Source organism: Rhineura floridana, chromosome 4 (assembly GCF_030035675.1).
Source record: "Rhineura floridana isolate rRhiFlo1 chromosome 4, rRhiFlo1.hap2, whole genome shotgun sequence".
In the NCBI taxonomy this organism is placed as follows: domain Eukaryota; kingdom Metazoa; phylum Chordata; class Lepidosauria; order Squamata; family Rhineuridae; genus Rhineura; species Rhineura floridana.
Window position 1 is genome coordinate 204,642,896 of NC_084483.1, and position 23,371 is coordinate 204,666,266.

The following is a 23,371-nucleotide window of genomic DNA, read 5'->3' on the forward strand; positions in this document are numbered from 1 at the left end:
GCAGAGCATCTGTTCTGCATGCAGAAGTCCCAGGTTCCATCCCCGGCATCTCCAGGTAGGGCTGGGAATGTCCCCCGTCTGAAACCCCAGAGAACCACTGTCAGTCAGTGTCGACAATCCTCAGCTAAATGGACCAGCAGTTTGACTCAGCGTAAGGCAGCCTCCTATGTCCCTTTCTGCTGTTACTATTGCTAAACAACTGGGAGTGAGAAACCTTCCTTGACCTACAGCAAATCATCCTGTGATCTACCAGGATATCTCAGTCTACCTTCTGCCCACCATGCTCTGCAGGATTACATGGCAAGTCGCTGCATTTAAAAATAAAGAAATAAATAAAAATTACTACATTTGTAACCCTCTTCCCTTCCATGATAGAATCCCAAAGAGGCACCCCGAAGGTTCCCAGCAGGTTTCCTAACCAGGCACTGGACAGACTCAGACCTGCTCAGTGTCCGCCAGGGTATGGCATCATAGGCCTGGCAATGCACGCCAGGTATATAAAACACAGCCAGACTTGCATGCTTTTTGGCTTGAGAGCACATATCACAGCAGAAGACACGCAGACACATTTTGTAGCAACTCACTCCAATGTTTCCAAGTAAAAACCACACAAAAGCTACAGAGCTAGAAGAACTGTTCAAAAACTGAACAAAAAAAATCGTATCAGATCTTTTTTTAAAAAAAAAATGGTAGCCATTTATTGTTGGGCCTGTGCAAAAAATATTCATATTTCTCAGGGCGAGCATCATACACTCGTAGGAATTCGGTAATAAAGAGGCTCCTGATAATTTCTACTGTGTGCACAGCTTGGCTATTCTCTGGCTAAGGATTTTAAGATGTTTTCAGATTTCACGCTGCAACACAGCCATGAGGACCAGACACTTGATTTAAGGGGGGGGGGGAGAATGAAAGCTGAAGCTCTTGGCATGCGTGCGCGCATATGTATATTTTACATTTTGACACCACACTGCAGTCAAAGTTGTGAAGATGTCTAGCTGCCCCTAATTTACAATAAATAATGATAAGCTGGCCAAATTGAAACCCCAGACACAATAGTTTGGAAATGGGTTTGCCCCAGTGGAGGCTGGTTCATTGGGGCTAGTGAGGCTCCCCCTCACGCAACCAGTCCGTCCACAATAAGGCTGCACCTGCCTTCTTACTTGTAACCAGTCCAGAGACTGGCTCTGGCTATCAGCTTCCTCCTCTTTGGTAATCTCCGTGTTGCCCTTGCGGAACGCAGCAGGGAGGAGCAGGAGGACAAACTTAGTATTGGTTGGCTTGGCCTGTCATTGGCTCTGGCGCCACCTACTGCTGGGCTCCCTGCCTTCCGCCCCACCAGCCGCCAGTGGTTCGCACAGAAACACAGCTGTTACTTCTTTTGCTTCCCAACAGATCTGACTTACCGATTCTGCTCTCTGAGCTATTTCAGACAGAGAACCACATCCATTTGCAGGTTCATCACCAGCTGCGTCATGATCTCAGTATTATCACAGACACACTGCACACGCACCTGTTGACATCACGGGTGGTGTGTCAGCATGGGCTTAAAATCTCACGTGCTAAAACCATCCATTATATTTTTAATCCTACCCTCCCTCCAAAGAGCTCATCAAAGTGGATTCCCTAACCCCATGCACCACCTTAACCTCGCAACCGCCCTGCAAGGTAGGTTATGCGGACAAACTGCAACTGGTTCAAGGTGGCTTCGCAGTGAACTGTAGGACCCTAAGAAGTGCAACTAGTCATTGCCAGCCTTCAGGAGGGACTTCAGCCCAGTGGCAGGGGCCCAGATTCAGTTACTGCCCTCTACAGCTGATGCGGCCACAAGGCAGTTTTCAGTGCAATGTTATTTTCAGCTTGCTTGCTCTTTACTCTAAGTGCCCCCAACCGCTAGGCCTAGACCAACAGCGGGGAACCCGTGATCCTCTAGATGCTACTGGATCCCAGCTCCCATAATTCCTGACCGCTGCCCATGCCGCCCAGGGTTGATAAGGAGCTGAAGTCCAACAACATCTGGAGTGCCACAGGAAATAGGGTTGCCAGGTTCATGGCCTGAGACTGATCCTGTATCTTTAGGAGATGAGAAAGTCAGCCAAGTGCAGGTGTTCTTGCTACACTGTAATGGGAAAAACCAGAAGGTGGAATTCTCCCTTCCCCCTGTACAGCTTTTGGAGGTCGGGCCTGGCAACCAAGAGCTCTTCTGTATCTTTGTGCAGGGGAAAGGGAGAATTCCACCTTGTGGTTTTTCCCATTACAGCGTTGCAAGAACACCTGCACTTGGCTGACTTTCTCTTCTCCTAAAGATACAGGATCAGTCTCAGGCCATGAACCTGGCAACCCTAATGGGAAACAGCCTCACACTGAGTCAGACCATTAGCCAACCCAGCTCAGCGCTGCCTGTGCTAGCAGGCAGTGGCTTTCCAGGGTTTCAGGCAGGAATCTTTCTCAGCCCTACTGGGAGATGCCTCAGGGATCGAACTCAGGACTGTCTGCGTGTAAGGCAGATGCTCTGCCACTGAGCTATGGCCCGTCTCCATCCCTACGGACAGGCTCCCCCACTTGTCCTAGACCTTGGAAACAGCTCTAAGCAGGTGCTGAGAGGTTCTTTAAGGCAAGCCACGCCTCCCTCCCTGACTTGCCTCTCGATGGACTTGTGGATCCTTCGCCATTGAGGATAGTGCGCCTCCTGCTCAAAGCCTCCACCTTTCGCCCGGGCTTGCTGCGCTACATTGAGAGAGCGGGTGTCGATGATGTAGCCCCGCTTGCCGGCCCTCAGGGTGGCGTTGATGAGCTTCTCATCCTCCTTGCAGCGCTTTCCATTTGTACCCGTCAGCGGCTGGCTGCTGCGCATCATCACCTAGAGAGGGCAACGGAGTCCAGTGAGCGGGCAGCAGATCATGCCTGTGACCTCACTCGAACAAGAAAGTCGGCACAGCCCATGGCAAAGGCAAAATCAGTATTCAGAATCCTTGGCCCAGCAAAGCAAAGTCTTTCATTGTCCTTGCCAACCCACCTGTTATTTTATTTACTTATTATTTGATTTCTTTGATTTGATTTTGAAAGCACACGCCATCTCCCCTGAACACAATTTTATTTATTTATTTTATTTTATTAGATTTTTAAACCGCCCTATAGCTTTCTAGCTCTCAGGGCGGTGTACAAAAAGGTAAAAACAGATTAAAATACAATAAACATTATAACAATACACTGTAAAATATAGAAACAAAATCAAGACAAAGACAAATTAAAATAAAATTAAAATGCCTGGGCAAAGAGGTAGGTATTTACCTGGCGCCGAAAAGATAACAAAGAAGGCGCCAGGCGTATCTCATCAGGGAGGGCATTCCATAACTCGGGGGCCACCACTGAGAAGGCCCTAGCTCTGGTTATTACTCTCCGGGCCTCCATATGCGTTGGAACCCGGAGAAGGGCCTTCGATGTCAAACGTAGTGAACGGGCAGGTATATAGTGGGAGAGGCGTTCCACCAGGTATTGCGGTCCAATGCCGTTAAGGGCTTTATAGGTAAGAACCAACACTTTCAATCTGGCCCGGAAACATATTGGTAGCCAGTGCAGCTGGGCCAGGACAGGGGTTATATGATCATATTTTTTAATCCCAGTAAGAACTCTGGCCGCAGCATTCTGCACCAGCTGAAGTTTCCGTACAATAGCAGAATGAACATTGGTATGCACACTCAGGGTACAATTGTGTGTTCCAAGCTAGAGTGCCAGCCCAACTTCTGCAATCATTTTCAAAGCGAGAGTGGTGGTGGAACGTAATACCCATGGCAACACAGTATTTGCCTTGAAGAATAAGATTTCAGAATAAAAATTAGCATGTATGCCCAGGATGCAATTCTGCACTTCAAGTTTAAACCTTGCCTTCCCCCCCTCCCCAAATATTCATTCTGGGCCTTTGAGCACCGAGACAGCACAATGTAACTTGATATCTACAGTTACAAGATCATTCTGCTTTGAATACAGCTAGTAGATGACCTCAAGAGACCTCTCAAGCAGGCCACGCTTGCATTCTCAGGAGGGACCACCACAGTCTGCCAAGCTTCTCTCTGGGAAACAATACATGCACAGAACTCTCTGTAGGAATTCCTAAAACGCCTTCTCTCATTAATCTGTTCCAGTGGGTTTGTAGCCTTTTAATGCTACCAAGAGGAAATTGAGAGATGCCTACTCAGCATCCAAACCCAAGCTCTGTACTATGCTGCACTATGGAGCTGAATCTAGGGAGCTCTCTCTCTCTCTCTCTCTCTTAACATTAAAGGACTAGCAAGAAAGAGGAGTCAACCATGGCTTGAAAGTCAGGAATGGGCAATTCCCTACCCTATAGACATTATTTATGTGGAAGGGCTGTAGCTCTGTTGTGGCGCTTGTGCCTTGCATGCAGCAGGTAGGGTTGGGAACTTCTCCTTTCTCAAGCCCTAGAGAGCCTCTGCCAGGCAGTGTTGACAACAGTGAGGTAGATGGGCCAAAGGTCTGACTCCGTACAAAACAGCTTCCTCTGTTTCTGTGACAGCATTCAGTTAACATACTCCCAACATTTCTCATGTTTTGGAATGGGAGAATGGGGGACTCCTCCTTCCAAACCCCACCCCTGCCCACTTCCTAAGGTCAACTAGGTCCTCCTCTGTAGCTAACATCATTCACTCCGCTAAGAAAGGAAGGGAGCCTGGGCACAAGCAAGGCCTTTCCAGTTGGGATGCCTAAGCTTTGGAACGCCTTCAGTCTGCCTTCGTCACTGGCCGCTTTCCATGAAGCAGATGAGGCGTGGCTTCTCAAGCAAGGCTCTGCATATCACTTTAGGCTGACCAGGTGATTTGTAGTAGCCTGCGCCAAGCTGACACCTTCTGGATGTTTTGGACTACAACTCCCATCAGCCCCAGCCAGCACAGTGTGTTGCCTAGGGCTGATGGGAATTGTAGTCCAAAAACATCTGACGAGCACCAGGTTAATACAGGGTGATTTGTAGGCTGTTGGGGCTGAATTTGTTGTGCTATGGGTTTGTTTTTTTTAACTTCTGAGGTTCTTGTTTTAAACTTCACATATATACCAGGAGCTGCCTAAAAAGGCAGAGTAGACGTTTTATTACATACATGTTTTCCTATCTGAGTTGGCCCTGGGAAGGTGCTCACGCCTCCTTTGCACAGCGTGGGGTTGGGAGGGGGGCATATCCAGGCACCTACAACTCACCATCCCATTTTTCTTGTGGTAATAACTGAGGACCGGGAAGCGCCCACCGTGGCGAAACGTGGAAACCTTCCAGAGAGATTCGTCGTCGATTGACTTGGGGACGGTGACAATGGGTGGGTAAGAAGGGCAGACGGAGAAATCTTTGTTGATGTAGCTCAGCCGCCATTCGTTTGTCTGGAAAAACATAATAAACTAAGGATGATGCTAGTAAGGGATAACGTAATGGTTTCCGGGGGGAGGGAGTCAGAAAAAAAGTAAGCTATTGCAGTTTTAAGCCATCACGTTGCTGCAGCAGACGGAAGTCCCCCAGGACATTGAGCCTGCTAAGAACAGCCTCTTTTCAACATGGATTTCTTAGCTTGTTCTTCCTTCTTTCGAAGCATATACCCACCCACTCAAGAGACATCTTGTCGATTGTCCTTCCCCGCCTTTCAACGCTGTGCATAATTCAGTACCCTACAAGGCAGCTGCTTCCCCAGCTTACACTTTGCTGGTGTGCAAAGTTACACACAAACGGAGCCAATAATATTCTGCAATCCCACAAAGTGCAGAATGCAAAGTTCGGTGCGAAGCAAAAGTGATATTTATTTAATCCGGGGGGAGGGATCTTTCGCAGCCTGAGGGCCGCATGCCACTCTGAGCAGCCTTCCATGGGCACAGCAATTGATGTAAATTTTACCTTTGCACAGTAGGCTACTTTCTATAAATGCTCACACACCCCTTTCCATCCAAGGAAGCAAGAAGGATGAATCAAGAATTCAAGGACACATTCCGGCCTTGGGCAAAAATATGTTAGATGCAAACAAGGCCAGAGAAGGGTATGGGCCACAGGAGAGTTCTGAGGGCCAGAGACAGAGGTCTGGAGGGCCATACTTGGCCCCTAGGCTTGAGGTTCCCTTGTCCCTGATTTAATCAGTCAGTTTATAGACCACTTAACATAACATATCTAAGTAGTTAACAAAGGAAGAACCGTAAAAGCCCAAAGTTAAAATACAACCTATATATGTAGCTCTAAAGTTGACAACAAGGACTGAACTTGTCAAGGATTATCAATACCTTGGCACAGTCATTAACCAAAATGGAGACAATAGTCAAGAAATCAGAAGAAGCCTAGGACTGGGGAGGGCAGCTGTGAGAGAACTAGAAAAGGTCCTCAAATGCAAAGATGTATCACTGAACACTAAAGTCAGGATCATTCAGACCATGGTATTCCCAATCTCTATGTGTGGATGCGAAAGTTGGACAGTGAAAAAAGTGGATAAGAGAAAAATCAACTCATTTGAAATGTGGTGTTGGAGGAGAGCTTTCCAGATACCTTGGACTGTGAAATAGACAAATAATTGGATGTTAGAACAAATTAAACCAGAACTGTAACTAAAAGCTAAAATGATGAAACTGAGGTTATCATACTTTGGACAAATCATGAGACGACATGATTCACTAGAAAAGACAGTAATGCTGGGGAAAACAGAAGGGAGTAGAAAAAGAGGAAGGCCAAACAAGAGACGGATTGATTCCATCAAGGAAGCCACAGACCTGAACTTACAAGCTCTGAACAGGGCGGTTCATGACAGATGTTCTTGGAGGTCGCTGATTCATAGGGTCGCCATAAGTCATGATCGACTTGAAGGCACATAACAACAACAAAACCCAGAATCAAAGTACTGAGCAGTGCACTCTAACAGTCAGGAACAAGTTGATGCCTCTCGGATTGCACCAGCATGTGTGTGTGTCCCAAGTGGGCCAGTGCCAATGATGCAACATATGCCGTGCATGAGGTCAGAATTCGGAGTGTCAACAGGGCAGAGGAATCCGCTTTTAATCTTTTCTCTGCCCACAGCTTCTCTGCCAGGAATCACAACACACGCGGCTGCTTTTCCTTCATGCGGTTCGAAACAATCATTTGCCCTTGTAAATGATGCCTTTTGAAGCTTGCCAGTTTGAGGGTGGAGGGGACATGGCTTGGAGCACTGAAGCTGCACAGGGAAGGGTTGAGCACCCTTCCTCCCCCTGCTCCTTTTTTATTCCAAACTCCCACCTCTGCCGGCTGCTTTCCTTTAAAACAACAAAAACAGAAACAAGGGCAACCACAAGAACCCCGGATGTCAAGGTTATCTTTTTGCACGTGTGTTACATGTCGTTTTACCCTCCACTTCCATTTTCTCTTTAGAAAGTAAAGTAAGCTTCCAGGGATTTGGAGGTGCAGAAATAGGGTTAGGAGGAAGCCTCCAAGAAACCTCAGCAGCTGGGGCCACAATGAGATCCAGGGGGGCTTCAGTGAAACTCCAGGAGGCCAGCCAGAATCTGTAGAGTCCAAGGCCAGAGACCCCATCGTCACGTATGTTCTGCTTAAGGCCCTGGTCCAAAAGCTGCCTGCTCCAGTTAGAACTTTCTCTGGTGCTTAAACTGAAGAGAGACTAACCCTCTGAGGTGAGAGGGACCATTGGTCTGCCAATGGCAGTTTTTAATGTCCTCAGGGGCCTGCCCTACCTAGCCATGCACCAGACCGTCCTTTTGCTTCTCCAGATGGTTTGCCTGCCACCTGCTGGATACTCGCTGCCTCTCCGTCTGCAGATGGTTAGACCCGGCCGGCGTCACACAAAGGCCCGACTTCATCTTCCCTTCACTTGGTTATGTACATTCACCTGCCCCCACCAATACTCAACACTTAGTCTATTTATAATTTATTAAATCATTTTTTGTCTGAAACAGCCACTGCCACCATCAGGTACAATCCACAGAAACCACAAAACCTAAAACAAAAGCAACATTTCTAATAAGGCCACAGCTAGTGGCGTCACGTCAGGTTAAAACGCCAGGAAGAAGACAAGTTGTCATGCTGCACGTCACACCCACCAGCAAGATGGTCCACGTGGACCTTCCTGGGGGTCCCGAAAATGGCAGCGCTTGCACCACGGAGAACTGTGCCCTCCCCCCAACCCGACCCACCCCTCATTCTCATTTTATGCAAGGAGGGAACTCAGCGCAAGGCCTCTCTAGCTGAGCTCAAAGAACAGGGCAGAATATCTGGGACTTACGACTGAACTGAGAAGCTCAAATTCGCGCTCGGGCAAGAAGGAGTGCCAGCCGTCCTCGATGACTTCAAACATGGGCCGGTAAAAGAAAGGGTACATCAGGGTGATGGAATCCAAGGTGGACAGTGCCTATGGGAAGGAAAACACATAAACACACAGTCAGAATTTGCTGGATGTTCCTTTCCTGAAGAGGGTGGTACCTCAATGGGCTTCCAGCTCAAATCTACTCTTAGATTCCTTCTACAGCCTCTGCAGCTAAAGGCCTGCGTTAGTTGTGGACGCTGTGCTCCCTTAGCATATTGTGCACGCACAGTGTCATATTGAAACATAGCAGGTGGGAAGAATGAGGCCACACTTCAGAGCAGCCCACTCTTACAAGTGAATAATGCGGGTAATGTCAAATGCAATGAAAGATTTCCTCCCTCTGCTGTTGCTGGTCTCCGTGCAAGTATCTTCTGCCAGCCCAACTGACTTTTCCACTTGCCTCACTGAAGGTTCACAGTCTGTCAACACAACGCCGATGGCAGCTTTCCCCCTGAGCAGGTAGGAGGTTCGCAAACATCCCACAGCATCACAGCAGCTTAGTCAATAACTAGGCTGTAGGTGTAAGTTAGATTTCAGCCTATCAGATAGAAAGCTATCCTTCGGAATGGGGAGCTACATGTGTGAATGTAGAACAAGAAGAGCCTTACTTTTCAGTGACCCCACCCCCTGGCGTGTGGAATGCTCTCCTGAGGGAGATGCACCAGGAACCATACCATCCTTTTCAGCCTTTAGACACCACGCTAAGACCTTTTTGTTTACCCAGGCCTTTGGCAATTAAGTTGCTTCCCTACAGTGGGGTGGGGAGAACTTATCTTTATTAATATGTTACATTGTTCGTTAAATTTTTCTGGTTTTAAATTGCTTTTATGCGTTGTATTTTATCTTGTCAAGTCACTTTGAGGGTCCCCATCTGTGGAATGTGCCACCCAACCAGGTCCATTTCGCACCATCACTGACATCTTTCAGTGCCTAGTAAAGATTTATCTTTCTACCCAGGCTTTTTGATAGACTGGGGCTGCAATCCAATACATGTCTACTCAGAAGTTAGCTTCATTGGGTTCAATGAGATTTACTTCCATGTAAGTGTGCCTTGGATTGCACCCTAAGATTATACTGCATGTTAGTAGTGACCTGGCAAAGCTTCCTCTATCTGTTATGGGGGTGGTAATGGTTGTTGTTATGGTATAATGCATTTATTTGTGTTTTTAACAGTGTTGTAAGTTGCTCGGAGACCTTCGGGTAACAAGCAATTAACAAATAATATATAAATAAATAATAAAAGTAATAAATCTAAGTAAGCAAACAAGCCATCTGCCAATACCTCAGATATATGTAATATTCAGTTATTGCTATACACACAGCTTTGTTGTTTCTTGGTTTGCAGTGGTTAGATGAGCCTAGAAATAGCCCACTGCTCTTGGGGAACTGAGCACCGCCCCAGCCTCCAATGATGATCCCCACAAAACAGGCTCAGATGTTTGCCAGTTACTTCCAACTTCAGGCTTACCTCAATGGAGCCAGCTATGTTCAAAGACTCCTCCATGCCAGGGACGTCAAGCTGAATAATCCGCAGGTCTTTGCATTTGATAATGATGGTTCCCAAGGAGCCAATAAAACTGTAGCAACATAAAAGGCAAGAGCAATTATTATTATTATTATTATTATTATTATTATCCCGCCCTTCCTCCCAGGGCAGCAAACAAAGGATAAAGCACCAAAAAAGAATGGTTGTAAACCGCCCAGAGAGCTTCGGCTATGGGGCAGTATACAAATGCAATCAATCAATCAATCAATCAATAATAAAAACATCTTTAAAACAATTCCAGTTCAGATGCAGACTGGGATAAGTTGTCGACTTAAGAAGAGGACGCAAAGATGATGTCTGAACTTTCAAATGCAGACTATTGACCTCATTACACGCAGTGCAACCGGCAAGAGATTACAACCCAACACAATTTAGCTGATAACACACCCCTTATTTAACATGAAGAAGTTGCTGGTTTGAAAAACAGTAAAGACTGAATTACACGCTGTCTTAGCAACTGGAGATTTTCCAAACACAGGGGTGGGATGTAATTTGTAAAGGAGAATTGGGTGGGTGGGCAGGCGGGGCGCTTTGCTCTTCCCACACCTGCAAGCGCCATCCCACCTCACGGTCTAAAATATAAACCTTAACATTATGTAAACTGCTTAGAGGTTTTTGCAGTTAAGCAGTATACAAATAAATTAATATTAATCTCCATCCTCAGGGTGGTTCATGACAGATGCTCTTGGAGGTCGCTAATTCTTAGGGTAGTCAACTTGGAGGCACATAACAACAATCTCCATACTTAGCCTCTGGGGACCCTGCCTGGATGCCTCTTTGATTCTGTCCCCTTCACAAAACATAGCAGTTTTTCTCCAAAACCACGAGGACTAGGAGCTTGATATTAAGAGTTTTGGGGGTGGGGGATATGAAGAGAGGAGAGCGATTGTAACAATGTAGAAAACTGAGGTGCTCCAGTAGAGGCACAGAAGAGAAGAACAACTTGCTCATAAGGAAAGCTGGAATGAGGACAACTCCAGTCCCATTACGGTTTGAAACGTTAGAAAACAGAGAAAATGAAGTAAGCTTAAAAAACACAAAGCAGATCACAGCTGTGATCAAGTTAAGCTTGATCAAGCAACCAACAAGGAATAGGGAGAATCAGATATGAAGGAACAGACACAAAATGCGGCAGCCAGGTTGTTAACGAGGACCCGCTGGTCTGCGCATATAACACCTGTCCTGGCCCGCCTGCACTGGCTGCCTATTTGTTTCCGAGCCAGATTCAAGGTGCTGGTTTTGACCTATAAAGCCTTACACGGTGTGGGACCACAATACCTTGTGGAACGCCTCTCCCGCTATGAACCTACCCGTTCACTTCGTTCAATATCCAAGGCCCTCCTCCGGGTACCAACTCATCAGGTTGCCCGGAGGATTGTTATTAGATCTAGGGCCTTTTCTGTGGTGGCCCCCAAACTGTGGAACAGCCTACCTGTGGAGATACGCCTGGCGCCTTCGGTACTTTCTTTTAGGCGCCAGGTTAAGACCTGGCTATACTCCCAGGCATTTTAATGTTCAATGTGTTTCATTTAATGTTTTTTTAGTTTAACTTGTTGCTGATTTTATTGTAATTTTATTGTAATATTGTATTTTAATCTTGTTTTGTTCACCGCCCAGAGAGCTATTCGCTATGGGCGGTTTAAAAATGAAATAAATAAATAAAATAAAATAAATAAATAAAAATAAAAGATCAGGGTTTCCACGGCGAGCAACTGCTAACTGCAGATGCGCCAAATTAGCAAGAGTGGATGATGTCAGCCAGGGATTTGGGCACTGCACTGTCAGGCCAGCACAACGTTTTTCCTCTAACACAAGGACAAATGCTACCTGCACACACATACGTCCTCAACAGAAAATGCTTTCCCCCACCCCAGAGGGCCGTACCTCAGTGGTAGTGCATCTGCCTTGAATGAAGAAGGTCCCAGATTCGATGCCAGGTATCTCCAGGTAGGGCCGGAAAAGACCCCTGCTAGATATCCTGGACCTGCTGCCAGTCAGTGTAGACAATACTGAGCTAGAGGGCCCCTTTGTCTGACAGGCAGCTTCCTCTGTTCCTACAAACAAGTTAGAAGGGATAGCTACTGTGCAGTGCTTCTCCCTCCGCTCGACATGTGGATTCTCGTGCTGAGTTTACTGAACATGGATCTAATTCTCACTTAGTGGTGGTACATATCCGGTGCCTGCCCTGTAGGCTTTGTCACTCTGCCAGTCGATGACAGCGGCCTGTGGAGACTGGTGGCTCCGATGTCAGCGGAGCAGTGGAATTCACTCCGGGGTTTAATCCGAACCTTCAAGGAGCTGTCCAAGGTGCATTCAGCAAAGGTGGGTTTTGACCCGAGGGTCACATTCACCCTGAGACAACACTCTGGGCAGCTGCTGCATGCAAGCAGTTGGCATGACCAGCCCACCCTTTCACACACAGACTGTCACATGCACACACAAACATAGGACACACACACAGCCCCCCCCTCCACTCCTCAGTGAACCAGTTCAGATCAGCTGAGCTGCTGTCACCCAAATATGTTTTTTCGCTACTGTTGCTCTGCTGCTGTCAAATTAGCGGGACCTTGGAGGGCCAGGAAGAATTGCTTGAGGGGTAAACCAAAGTGGGTCTTACCCACCCCTGTAGCAAAGGCTAAAGTGCTGGGTTTGGATGCTGGAGACAAAAATACAAAGTTTAGAAAACTGTTAAGCAAGGGGGGGGACATTAGAGAGGGGTATAAAATTATGCATGGCGTGGAGAAAACAGATAGGCCTCTCTCGTAGGCCTCTCTCATAATACTAGAACTCAGTGGGGTCTTCCCATGAAGCTGAACGGTGGGAGACTCAGGACAGGAAAAAAGAAAGCATTCTTCATGCAGCACATACTTTTATTTATTTATTATTTGATTTATATCCCGCCCTTCCTCCCAGCAGGAGCCCATAGTTAAACAGTGATGGCTGCCATCTTGGACAGCTTTAAAAGGGGACTGGACAAGCTCATGGTGGATAGGGCCCTCAATGGCTGCTAGCCACAATGGCTATGTTCTACCTCCATTGCTGAAGGCAGCATGCCTCCGAATACCAGTCGCTGGGAAGCATGCGTGGGGAAGAGTTCTATGGTGCTCCTGTCCTGTTTGTGGGGTCCCCATAAATCTCTGTGTGGGCCCTGTCAGAACAGGATACTGGACCAGAAGGGCCCTTTGCCTGATCCAGCAAGGCTTCTTACGCTCTTAAACCCATTCAGCCCCGAAGTAAACGGGGAAACTTTAACTGGACAAGTTGCTATTTCTCAGCTGAGCCTGCTTCTATTGATTCAAGTATCTTGGAGACAGGGAGGAAACTTGATAATAAGAGGTGAAATATTTACACTAACAGATCACTACTTACTTGCTACGGCACACAGTAAATTACTAATAGAAAATCCAGCAACGTCCCAGGGTCTAGCCCTGAACAGTGTGTATGTTGTCTGTCTTCCACCATCCTCCTTTCAGTTATTAACCCAGAGGCAACCAAGAGTGGTGTGCGAAGTGGAGTTTGCAGCCACAGGAGGCAGCAGCTGGGCATTTGGGGGGCCAGGGAAGCTGGGGCCCTGGTCCACCATTGGTCACTGCCTTTCCCAGTAAACCCTGGTCAGTTGCTGACCAAGGCTCTAGGAAGCTTGGAAGATACAGCATAGATGGTACTGCAGAGAGAGACTTGCTTCGGTCCTCCTGGGCAGAAACGGTTGGGCAGAGCGCCCATTTCCAAGGCAGCAACCCCATCCCCTTAGTGCAAGGGAACGAGTAATATCCAGCATTTTTTGCAGTCTGAGAGGAAAGCAAGCCACAGCAGAGATTTAATCTCCTCTGAGGCTGCTACTACACCAGTTGCACAGCAGCAAAGTATTTTGGTGCTGAAACCTACATAGGAATAAAGCATTGTTTTAAAAATCAGGTGAATGTGCTTCACACTAACAGCTAGATGATCTCCAGAGTCCCTTCCAAATTGACGATTTTATGGTTCAATTCAGACGCTTCACCCTGGGCTCACACATTCCCATCTGGTGCAATTCTCTCCTCCTTTACTGGTTCACTAACCATAGTTGACTGTAATGTCTAAATTAGGCAAATAATGGTCAATGCTAAACAAAGTGGAACCCTTGTTATCATGATTAGTTTCAAGCTTAAGGTAGAGACAACCTTTCTGTTCTGCCAATTCCAGTGCATCTCCACCTCTCTTTTCAAACCCAGCTCCTTTTTACTGTAAAACCTGTTGGGATCAGCGTGAGTGTGTGTGATTTTTTAACTGGCTTCAAAGAGATTTTGCAACTGATCGGCAGATCAACCCGTTCCCCCTCTAGGCGTAGCCAACAGAAACGCTTTGCTGTAGGCGACTAGCGCGCTCACAGCCTTAGTGGTAATCACCATTGGCCTGATTTGGAGGCCACAACAAACCATGGTTATAGGGAATCAAGAGGCAGAGGAGGGAATGAAAGGGAAGGAGTGGGAAATCCCACAGCACATTCCCAGTCCTTTCAACCATGGTTAGGCAGAGTGGAAGAAAACATCTCTAAACTGAGTTATTTTAAGCTTACAAATCTCAGAGTTAGGTACACTGAATATGCACAAAATGTATATATCTAAGTGTGCCTTGGCAAGCAGGACTCACTGATTGGTGCTGACAGCAAGCCCCACTGGGATTTGCAGCAATATGGAGTTCCCCATCAGGAACTTCATCCTGCAGCTAATGGGGCTTGTTCTCAGGACCGATCAGCAGATTGGCACTGACAGCTAGCCTCTTTGAAGGCTCAGAGATTGTCTTCTCATCTTACAATAATTTACACACCAGTTTCAAACAGCATCCCACCTACCTTGCCTTGCATCGTGTTACGTGAATAATGTGTGTGCACATGCCTGCCATCAACCAAGATGGCAGTAGGGACAGCCCCTTATGGAAGCCCCCGCCACCATCTTGGTTGATGGTAGGCGTGTGCATGCAGGGCATTCTTAAGGACAGGAGAGGTAGGTGGGGCATGCGTGCAGATTTATTGAAGCCCACACTGCCTGTATTTGGGAGGGGTGCCTGGGAGCTCTGACTCCGTGATCTGCGGCAGGGTCGGGACCCAACGCTGCTGCACATCATGGAATGGGAGGGCTACCCTCCCACCCTACAGAGGGACCCTTCAGATGCCCCTCTGGGCTGCAGGAGCCCTCAACTAGGGCCCGACTTGCCCTCCCTCTGGCGCCAGCCCTGCAAACAGCAAAGCATACTGTTAGTGGCTGCCCTAAATCCATGGCCCTTCCTTCTTCCTCAAGGGATCTCTCTATATAAAACTTTCCTCCCAAGGGCTGCCATCCAACAGCTAGGATTAAACAGATGTGAGGCATATTCTATTTAATAGGAATTGTTTACAGCATGCATTCTGCTTTATTGAAAACTGTTGTCTGCCCCAAGACTTCTGCAATGTGTGGGATAGAAACGGAACTAGGAACACAAATATAATGTCCTCCCCCCTCCCTTTAAGGAAATACACACAGTTCAAACTCATTCTTAGGGACACAGGAAGCTGCCTTTTAGCAAGCCAGACCATTGGTCCAACCAGTTCAGTACTGACTACGCTGACTGGCAGCGGCAGTCTATGGTTTCAGGCAGTCCTGTTGGGAGATGCCAGGGATTGAATCTGGGACCTTCTGCATGCAAAGCAGATGCTCTGCCGCTGAGTCTCCTGTAAGGTCACCTAATCCCATGCAAGTGACTAGCTACACACCATGCTACAGAAACTTCCTTTCAGTAAGCCTGCGAACGGCAAACCTGCCCTGGTAATATTTAAAAAAGAGGAACCAGCCAATGCCCTTACAAGGAGAAGCTCTGCTGTGCCAGTTCCCCATTTACTCACATTCAAGGAAATTGCAAAAGAGCCTGGCAGGAGGGTGAACAGGTTAATTGTCCCATTTCAACTCTGCTCCAAACTGCTTGCTGCTCTTTAGTTCGGAAGAAAGGAGTATGTGCAAGAGAGTAGGACGCAAGAACAAAAATGAAGGCTCCGCAGATTATAATTTATCTTTCTCTCCCAGGCTATCAGAAGAAAAGCAGCGCTGAACCCTTGCGAGCAAATTGCCGCTCTCTCTCTTGCTCGGGATTCGAAATGGCAGGGGAGAAGTCAAGGAAACAAAGGCCAAGGAAGGGCCCCCAAAGTTATCAAGCTCAATGCCTTTCCCAAAGTACGGTCCACCCACCCCATCTGACCTATTCTGAGTAGCAGTAAATCCAGCCCAAACAAAAGGAAGTGTTTCTTCCACACAGCTATCTTACCACAGGGCTCACTAACGTGGTGCCCAGGGATGCAATGATACTCTTGAGGCCTTCTCCTGGTGCCCATGAAGCCTCTGAGCCCCCCACCCCCACTCACTACCCTCTTGGTCATGAGATGGTGGGGGGGTGTCACATTTTGCTCCCTTGAAAAGTACAGAGTTGAAGCAGGAAATTGGAAGCTCTTTCTCTTATCAGCTCTACGTGCTTTTCAATGCTCAGATTAATTCCATTGGACCTGACTTTTATTCAGATCCCCCGCCAAGTGAAGCGTGGGCACACGAGCTTTAGGAATATATAGGAAGCTGCCTTAGACAGAGTCAGACCATTGGTCCATCTTGCTCAGTATTGTCTACACTGACTGGCAGCATCTCTCCAGCTTTTTCAGGAAGCGGTCTCTCCCAGCCCTGCCTAGTTGCCAGGGATTGAACCTTGGACCTTCCGCATGCAATGCAGGTAACTCTACCACTTTCTATGGCCATTCGCTAAGCTGTGGCTTTCTTTCCAGCTCTCACGGGGGGGGAGGGATTAATCTGGGGGAGGAGAGGGAGATCAGAGGGAGAGGTGCCTACAGCACTTGCTCAAAACTCCAAATGCGTCCACAGGTGTAAAAAGGTTGGCGACCCCTGGCTTAAGGAACTGAAAGAAAAACTAAACAAAAAAAAGATCAACCACATTAATGGAGGTCTCTTACCAGCTACTAGACAAAATAAAGAAAGCTTCCATGTTCAGGGGCAGTATACCTCTTAATAGTGGTTGCTGGAGGGGGGGCAACACTGAGGGCCTACTGCCTTCAAGCAGTCCTTGTGGGCTTCCTGAGGGCATCTGGCTGGCCACTGTTGGGAACAAGATGCTGGCCTAGGTGCACCTTGTGGTCTGATTCAGCAGCTTTGATGTGATTATTAATCCCGTCCCCTGAGTCCTGTCCTCCAGGGTTCCTTGTTTATACCCATGTGCAAATTTTAAAATCGACAGATGTACAAACTACAACTCTGTTGAGTAAGAACAGTCCTTTCACTTGTTTAGAGGCAAGGAGTGCCTCTTTCCCAGAATCACTGGCTACAACAGCAATTCTTAACCGTTTTTGGGATCAGGGACGTCTTTGGGGATCTGATGAAAGCCATGGACCTCCCGTTAATGAATAAACAAATGTATTTTATTGCATTAGAAATTTTCAAGAACCCCTGGGCTATAGCAAGGGTGGGGAATCTGTGGCCCTCCAGATGTTGTTGGACTACAACGTCCAACATCCCTGACCATTAGCCGTGCTGCCTGCCAGGATTGATGGGAGCTAGAGTCCAACACCACCTGGAGGGTCACAGGTTTTCCTATTCCTGAACTACAGGAAAAGGAAAAACAGATTGCTGGGTAATTTGACCAGGGTAAGAGTTTTTCCTGACCACAACTAAAGAAATCCAGTGCTGGAGTGAGTGTATGCATTGGTGGGGAATTCACCCACTCAGTTAAGGGAAGTATTACAGGCATACAAGTCAGCCTCAGCCAACCCTCATCCCTCAGTAAAACAGAGAATAATTAAACTGGCTTACTTGGAAAGCTGGCTGGAAGAATTACTGAGAGAACGTATATGACATTTACATATGTAAATTTATTTAGCACTTTGTTATATTTATTCCAACGGAAGGAGGAAGTCGAATCTCCGGTAAAAGGGGTCGAGGTCCACTCAGCCTTCCATCCATCCGTGGTCGGTAAAATGAGTACCCGGCATACGCTGGGGGGTAAAGAAAGGCCAGGGAAGGAACCGGCAATCCCACCCCATATACACGGTCTACCTAGTAAACGTCGCAAGACGTCACCCTAAAAGTCGGAAACGACTCGCACTACAAGTGCGGGGACACCTTTACCTTTATATCCCATCAAATGATGCTCACGGCAATAGACAGATTGGATGCTGTACACCGCCCTGAGAGCCTCTGGCTTTGGGCGGTATAAAAATCGAATAAAATAATAAATAAATTAATAAATAAATAAAATAGATAAAACCAAGGCAGGTCAAAACACATCAATGAAACCTTACAGCGGCCATAGAAAAATAAACAACTTATGAGGCTGAAGGCCTACCTGAATAGTAAAGAAGTATTTGCAAGCCAGCAGAAGGTAAAGAGAGAGAACAAATTACCTAGTATCTGCCAGTGACACTCCAGCACTAAGCAGGGGATTGGACTAGATCACCCCCAAGAACTCTGCGATTCTGTATAAGGAGCCGGCAAACCGCCCTTGGCAAGGTCCACCTTGCGGGTTTCCCATTGGGATCTAGAGGGCAAGCAGGGATGGGACAGAATACAGACTTTCAAATAACTGCTCCCATATCACGGTGGGCTTTGCAGGACATGCTCAGTTGGTACCCTGCTCCCTCCATGCTTTTCCCAATGCTATTTTCTTAACAAAGTGTTCCAATTCTGGTCTTGCAGCAAGAACACAGGTTTCTTGAGTAGCATCCCGTTCATTCCACCACCACCCAATAACTGTCTGGAATACGATGGTTCTCACCGTTTTTCAATGGAATCGATGTTGGAATGCAGAAGCCACAGTTCTTCCATGTTGTCTTGCCGCCGTGAGGAGAAGATAAGGTGATGCCCCGTCAAGCACAGCGTCCCCTCTACTGCTGGATAGAAGGGACGGTGAAGGACCACATTGTCAGCCCGCGGGGTCTTGATCAACTCAGCAAACTCCATGGTTCCCCCAGATCCAGCACAACGTCCCCGCTGGCAAATCAGTGCCAATCCAAATCCTCCAGCAAGACGTAACCCAAAATTCTTAGTAGCTTTCCCAAGAGACCACGGCCCCTCACGATCACAGTACTAGCTGAGAGTCAATGGTCCAGCAGAGGTCATTGCTGCAAGATCCAATTTCTTACCGGCTGGGAGGAGGAAAGATAGAAAAACCATGAACCATTTCTAGCTTGGAAGAGAAAGATAAAAATATTAACGGGGGTTTATAGAAAGGCCAAGATAACTTACAGGTATGGGAGAGGTTTTAGGGAAGGGGAAAGGTAGGACCTCAGCTCCTAGGGGAGGGGGAGCTGGGAGGGGGAGAGGAAAGATGTCACAATCCAAGGTGCTACTGGAGAGGTGGTTCTGGGGATGTCATAATTGCAGCTCTCTCCAGGTGCAGCAAAAGGTCAGATGTAAATATGTGAAATAAAATATAACAAAAGTCTAACCCCCATAGATGGTTTAAGGACTTTTAGAGAGAATTCAAGCATCCTGTCCTCTTTTCATACTCTCTCTCAGGACTAAAGCCACAGCACCTGTTGTGGCCAGAATGCCTCATCCCCACAAACCACCAGGAGCGGGGCAGAGCTGGGACTTTGGAGGAGATCCATTTCCAGCTTCCAGCCTTGGAAAGCAGGTGCAGAATAAATCCGGGCTGTTTAACACAGCAGGCAGGGAAGAAACTGCATAGTAAAGATCCCAACTCTAGATTTACAGAACAAATTGGATGAGAATGGATATTTCCCTCCTCCCCAGGGGAGACGGTTTAACTTCCTGCTCCTACAAGCAAACAAAAAGACAACAGCTTCCTCTGTTTTACTAACAGATTTAGGGGAGCCCAGCATAAGAAGGAAGATGGGGAGTTAACTGACAGATGCCGCTACATGGAATAAGAAGGGGGTAATTAGAAGATGACCTGGGAGACCAGGGCTCAAATCCCCATTCAGCCACAAAGCTCACTGGGTGACCTTGGGCCAGTCACTGCCTGTGAGCCTACCCTACCTCACAGGGCTGTTGCAGGGATTAAATGAGGATGGGAGGGAGAACCATGTATGCCACCTTGAGCTCCCTGAAGAAAAAAGTGGGATATAAATCCAATAAATAAAATAAAACAAACCCCTAATTTCAAAAGACTTTGGGGGAAAGAAAGGGATGAATACCCACCTTTTGGAGAGGGGGAAAGAGAGGGGTTCAGCCCCCAGCTGCCAGAGGGGGGTGTCAGACTCCATAGTGGAAGGAGGAGGGGGGAGAGATGGAGACTGGCAGAAAAGGGGTTAACCAGTAGCTCTGTTTTAAAAGGGGGTCTGGGGGACGCGCACCCTTACAGCCCCACACACGCACCACCCTTGAGCCCCTTATCCTAGCCTGGGGAGCCCCTCTCCAACACACAAACACACCCCTCCGCCGCCGCCTCCCTAACTAAAGAGGCTCCAGCCCACAGGAAGAACTCCCAATCCATACCCCGGATGTTGAGGGGGGAGGGAAAAGACAGACACCAAAGCGGGCACCCCTGCAGCCGAGAGGCGGGACAAACGCTGCCCAGTCGCCGGCTCGGCTCGCCCACGTGACTCTCCTCAGCACCCAATCCGTCTTCGTTGGCTCCTCCGGGGGAGGGTGGGAACGGAAGGGAAAGGACAGGACACGACAGGACCTCTAAGCCGGGGCTCTTCCCCTTACCGGAAAAGGCTGGTACGAAAAACTGCCGGCCGGAAACGTGAGCTTCGAGCACAAAAGTTCCGACATGAAATACTCCCTGTCCCTGCCTCTGCGTGTGTGTGTGTATATATACTTTAGTGTGTGTTATATTGCTATATAACACATTTTTATTAATTCATTTATTTAATTAATTTCTATATCTATATCTACATTGTCACTAGAAGCAAAAATGATGAAACAGGTTATCATACTTTGGACACATCATGAGAAGACATGATTCGCTAGAAAAGACAACAATGCTGGGAAAAACAGAAGGCAGTAGAAAAAGAGGAAGGCCAAACAAGAGATGGATTGATTCCATAAAGGAAGCCATAGACCTGAACTTACAAGATTTGAGCAGGGTGGTTCATGACAGATACTCTTGGAGGTCGCTGATTCATAGGGTCGCCATAAGTCATAATCGACTTGAAGGCACATAACAACAACAAATATCTACATATATATGTATATAGTGTGTGTGTGTGTTTGTTGTCTATATTACTGGGATAAAGTCTCTACTTAAAAGGCTTAACTAACAGAGCAATCCAAATGCCAGGGGACCAGCGGAGAAGGAGCAGGCGGAAAACTCTGCGGGATCCTCCTGCTTGGGAGCCACCTGTCTGGCTGAACACCAGCTCCATTGGGAGCCACACACATGAGCCGGCTGAGAAGCGCCAGTGGCCATGAGCAGGCCTCTGGGGGAGTAAGCACTCCCCGTAGATGGCCATTACAATTTTTTTCACTGTGCCAGCCTTTTGGCCAGTGGAGTTTCCAGGCAGATCAGGACCTTGGGGAGGGCTCCGGATGCAAGGAGGATCTCGCCTAAGTCCCCCCCACAGCTCCACCATGCCATGCCCCAATTTTTGGGCTTCTGCTGGCCCTCCATCTGCTAGGGTGGCCATCCCTGGCAAACCCCCAGCAGTGCCAGCAGGCTCCTGGTGACGCTGCAGCTCAGCCACGGCGGAGGGCTGCTTCTGGTAGAGGCCAGCGGAGCCCGCCAATGGAGCCTGCCAGCAGAGCTAGGGGTGCACAGCATCCAACTCCCCCCAGCCCGGCATAAAGTTCAGTTGGATTGCACCCTAACTCTACACACATACTCTGGGAACTGTAGCTCTGTGAGGGGAATAGGTATAGAGTTGCAATGATTGTGAAGGCTGCACCAGTTGAATTTCTGCCTGCCTGTAATGAAGCGTAGGAGGTCTGATTGGTTGTGGTGGTGGGAATGGTGGCAGTCTAGGCATTAATAATAAAAGTTAAATATGCTTTTTATTCTGTGATTTCTTCAGCGTGCAGAATCCAATCCAATCCAAAGACAATTTTTGGGAGGTGCTAGTGGTAGTGACCCTAAACGGCCAGACTCTAATATTCACTGTGTGAGCATCCATTCACTCTGAGATTTATATATGTTAGTGGACTTTCTGAACCGGAGTACCTAATTGCTCTGGCTGTTCGGAAGCAACCAATAGATGCACATCAATATGGAACTGGCACTTTTACAAGTGCTACATAGTGTGTATTTCACAGTTGCGAGGAATCTATCCTTCAGTGTGGCCACACCTATACTTTAGGACTCCCTGACCATAGACATTAGGCAGGTGCCTTCGTTGTACTGTTTTTAGTGCTGCTAAAAACATTTTATTCTTTTAGGCAAGCCTACCCAGACATGTGAATTTGACACATATTTTTAATATGTCATTTTATTTTATAATGTATTTTTTTAAAACTGCTGGTTTTGTTTTGAAAAAAAATTAGGCTAGCTAGTTTTTAAACCTCGGATTTGATTGGAAATTTTAATGTATAATTTATATTTTATAAAAACCACTTAGAGATGTTGATGATTGAAGTGGTATATAAATCCTGTAAATAAAAATAAAATAGTCATTCTTTGTTTTTCATACATCCCAGTGTTGAACAATTTCGGGTTGGAGTGCTCTCTGTGCATCCTTCACTTATGGACTAACCCCATAATGAAGTACATTTATTTGGGAAGGGGAATGTTGTTAAAGCAACTAACAGGCCATTGTGATTTTTGTGGATCTGGACACTGGTTACCGTTCCAGTGTTGGTCATACTGTGCACAGAAGTCTAGCCCTTCCATTCAACAATATTTCATTGGCATCATGGTGCACACAGTTACATAGGGTTGTACCCATCTAAGTCATACCCAAGTAGACCCACTGAAATCTGTGGACATGTTAATCATGTCCATTCATTTCAGTGGATTGTATTCAACTAAGTCCTACTCTGAGCAGACTCATTGAAACGAATGAACTTACGTTAGTCATGTCTATCAATTTCAATAGGTCTGCTCCAGAGCTTGGAATATTACTTTTAAAAAGTAATAAATTACAGTTACAATTACTTGGCCCAAAAAAGTAGTAATTACCGTTACAATTACAATTGCTCTGAAAGTAACTGATTACTTTACTTTTTCTCAAAAGTAATCACTACAATTACATTTCAGTTACTTTTTTAAAAAAACTCCTACAAGGTGCTGGCCTTGGCTGCTGCACATCTAAGAAGCCTAAAACAATATTAAAAATAAACACACACACACACAGGGGGTAGTAGAATAAAAAAAATTATCCATAAGATTAACATAATGGCATAACAGAATCTCACATCCCCCCAAGCAATGAAGATACCCCAACTCTTGAAATCAAATTTTACACTTGAAATGCTTTTATAATATGTTTCTGTTATGTCTCAAAAGAACAAGATGCTCAAAGAGCATGTCAGACAAGGAATGTCTTTTTACAGTCATTACGTTGCCACCAGTACTGAACAGGCATTCTACTGCGGCG

General features: G+C 47.0%; 1 protein-coding gene across 3 annotated transcripts in view; it reads right to left on the reverse strand.

The window, feature by feature from the left end:
* MTMR9 (myotubularin related protein 9) overlaps positions 1–20,477 on the reverse strand; it is a 43,608-nt gene extending 23,131 nt beyond the window's left edge. For 2 of the 3 annotated variants that reach the window (XM_061625806.1, XM_061625808.1), the window contains exons 1-6: positions 20,037–20,327; positions 18,649–19,018; positions 9,793–9,901; positions 8,244–8,369; positions 5,206–5,379; positions 2,640–2,857 (exon numbers count right to left, since the gene is read on the reverse strand). In XM_061625806.1, the coding sequence (XP_061481790.1) occupies positions 2,640–2,857; positions 5,206–5,379; positions 8,244–8,369; positions 9,793–9,901; positions 18,649–18,833 (812 nt within the window). In that variant the 5' untranslated portion in view covers positions 18,834–19,018; positions 20,037–20,327. The other variant, XM_061625807.1, reaches the window with a different exon arrangement.
* Between the last annotated feature and the right edge of the window lie 2,894 nt (positions 20,478–23,371).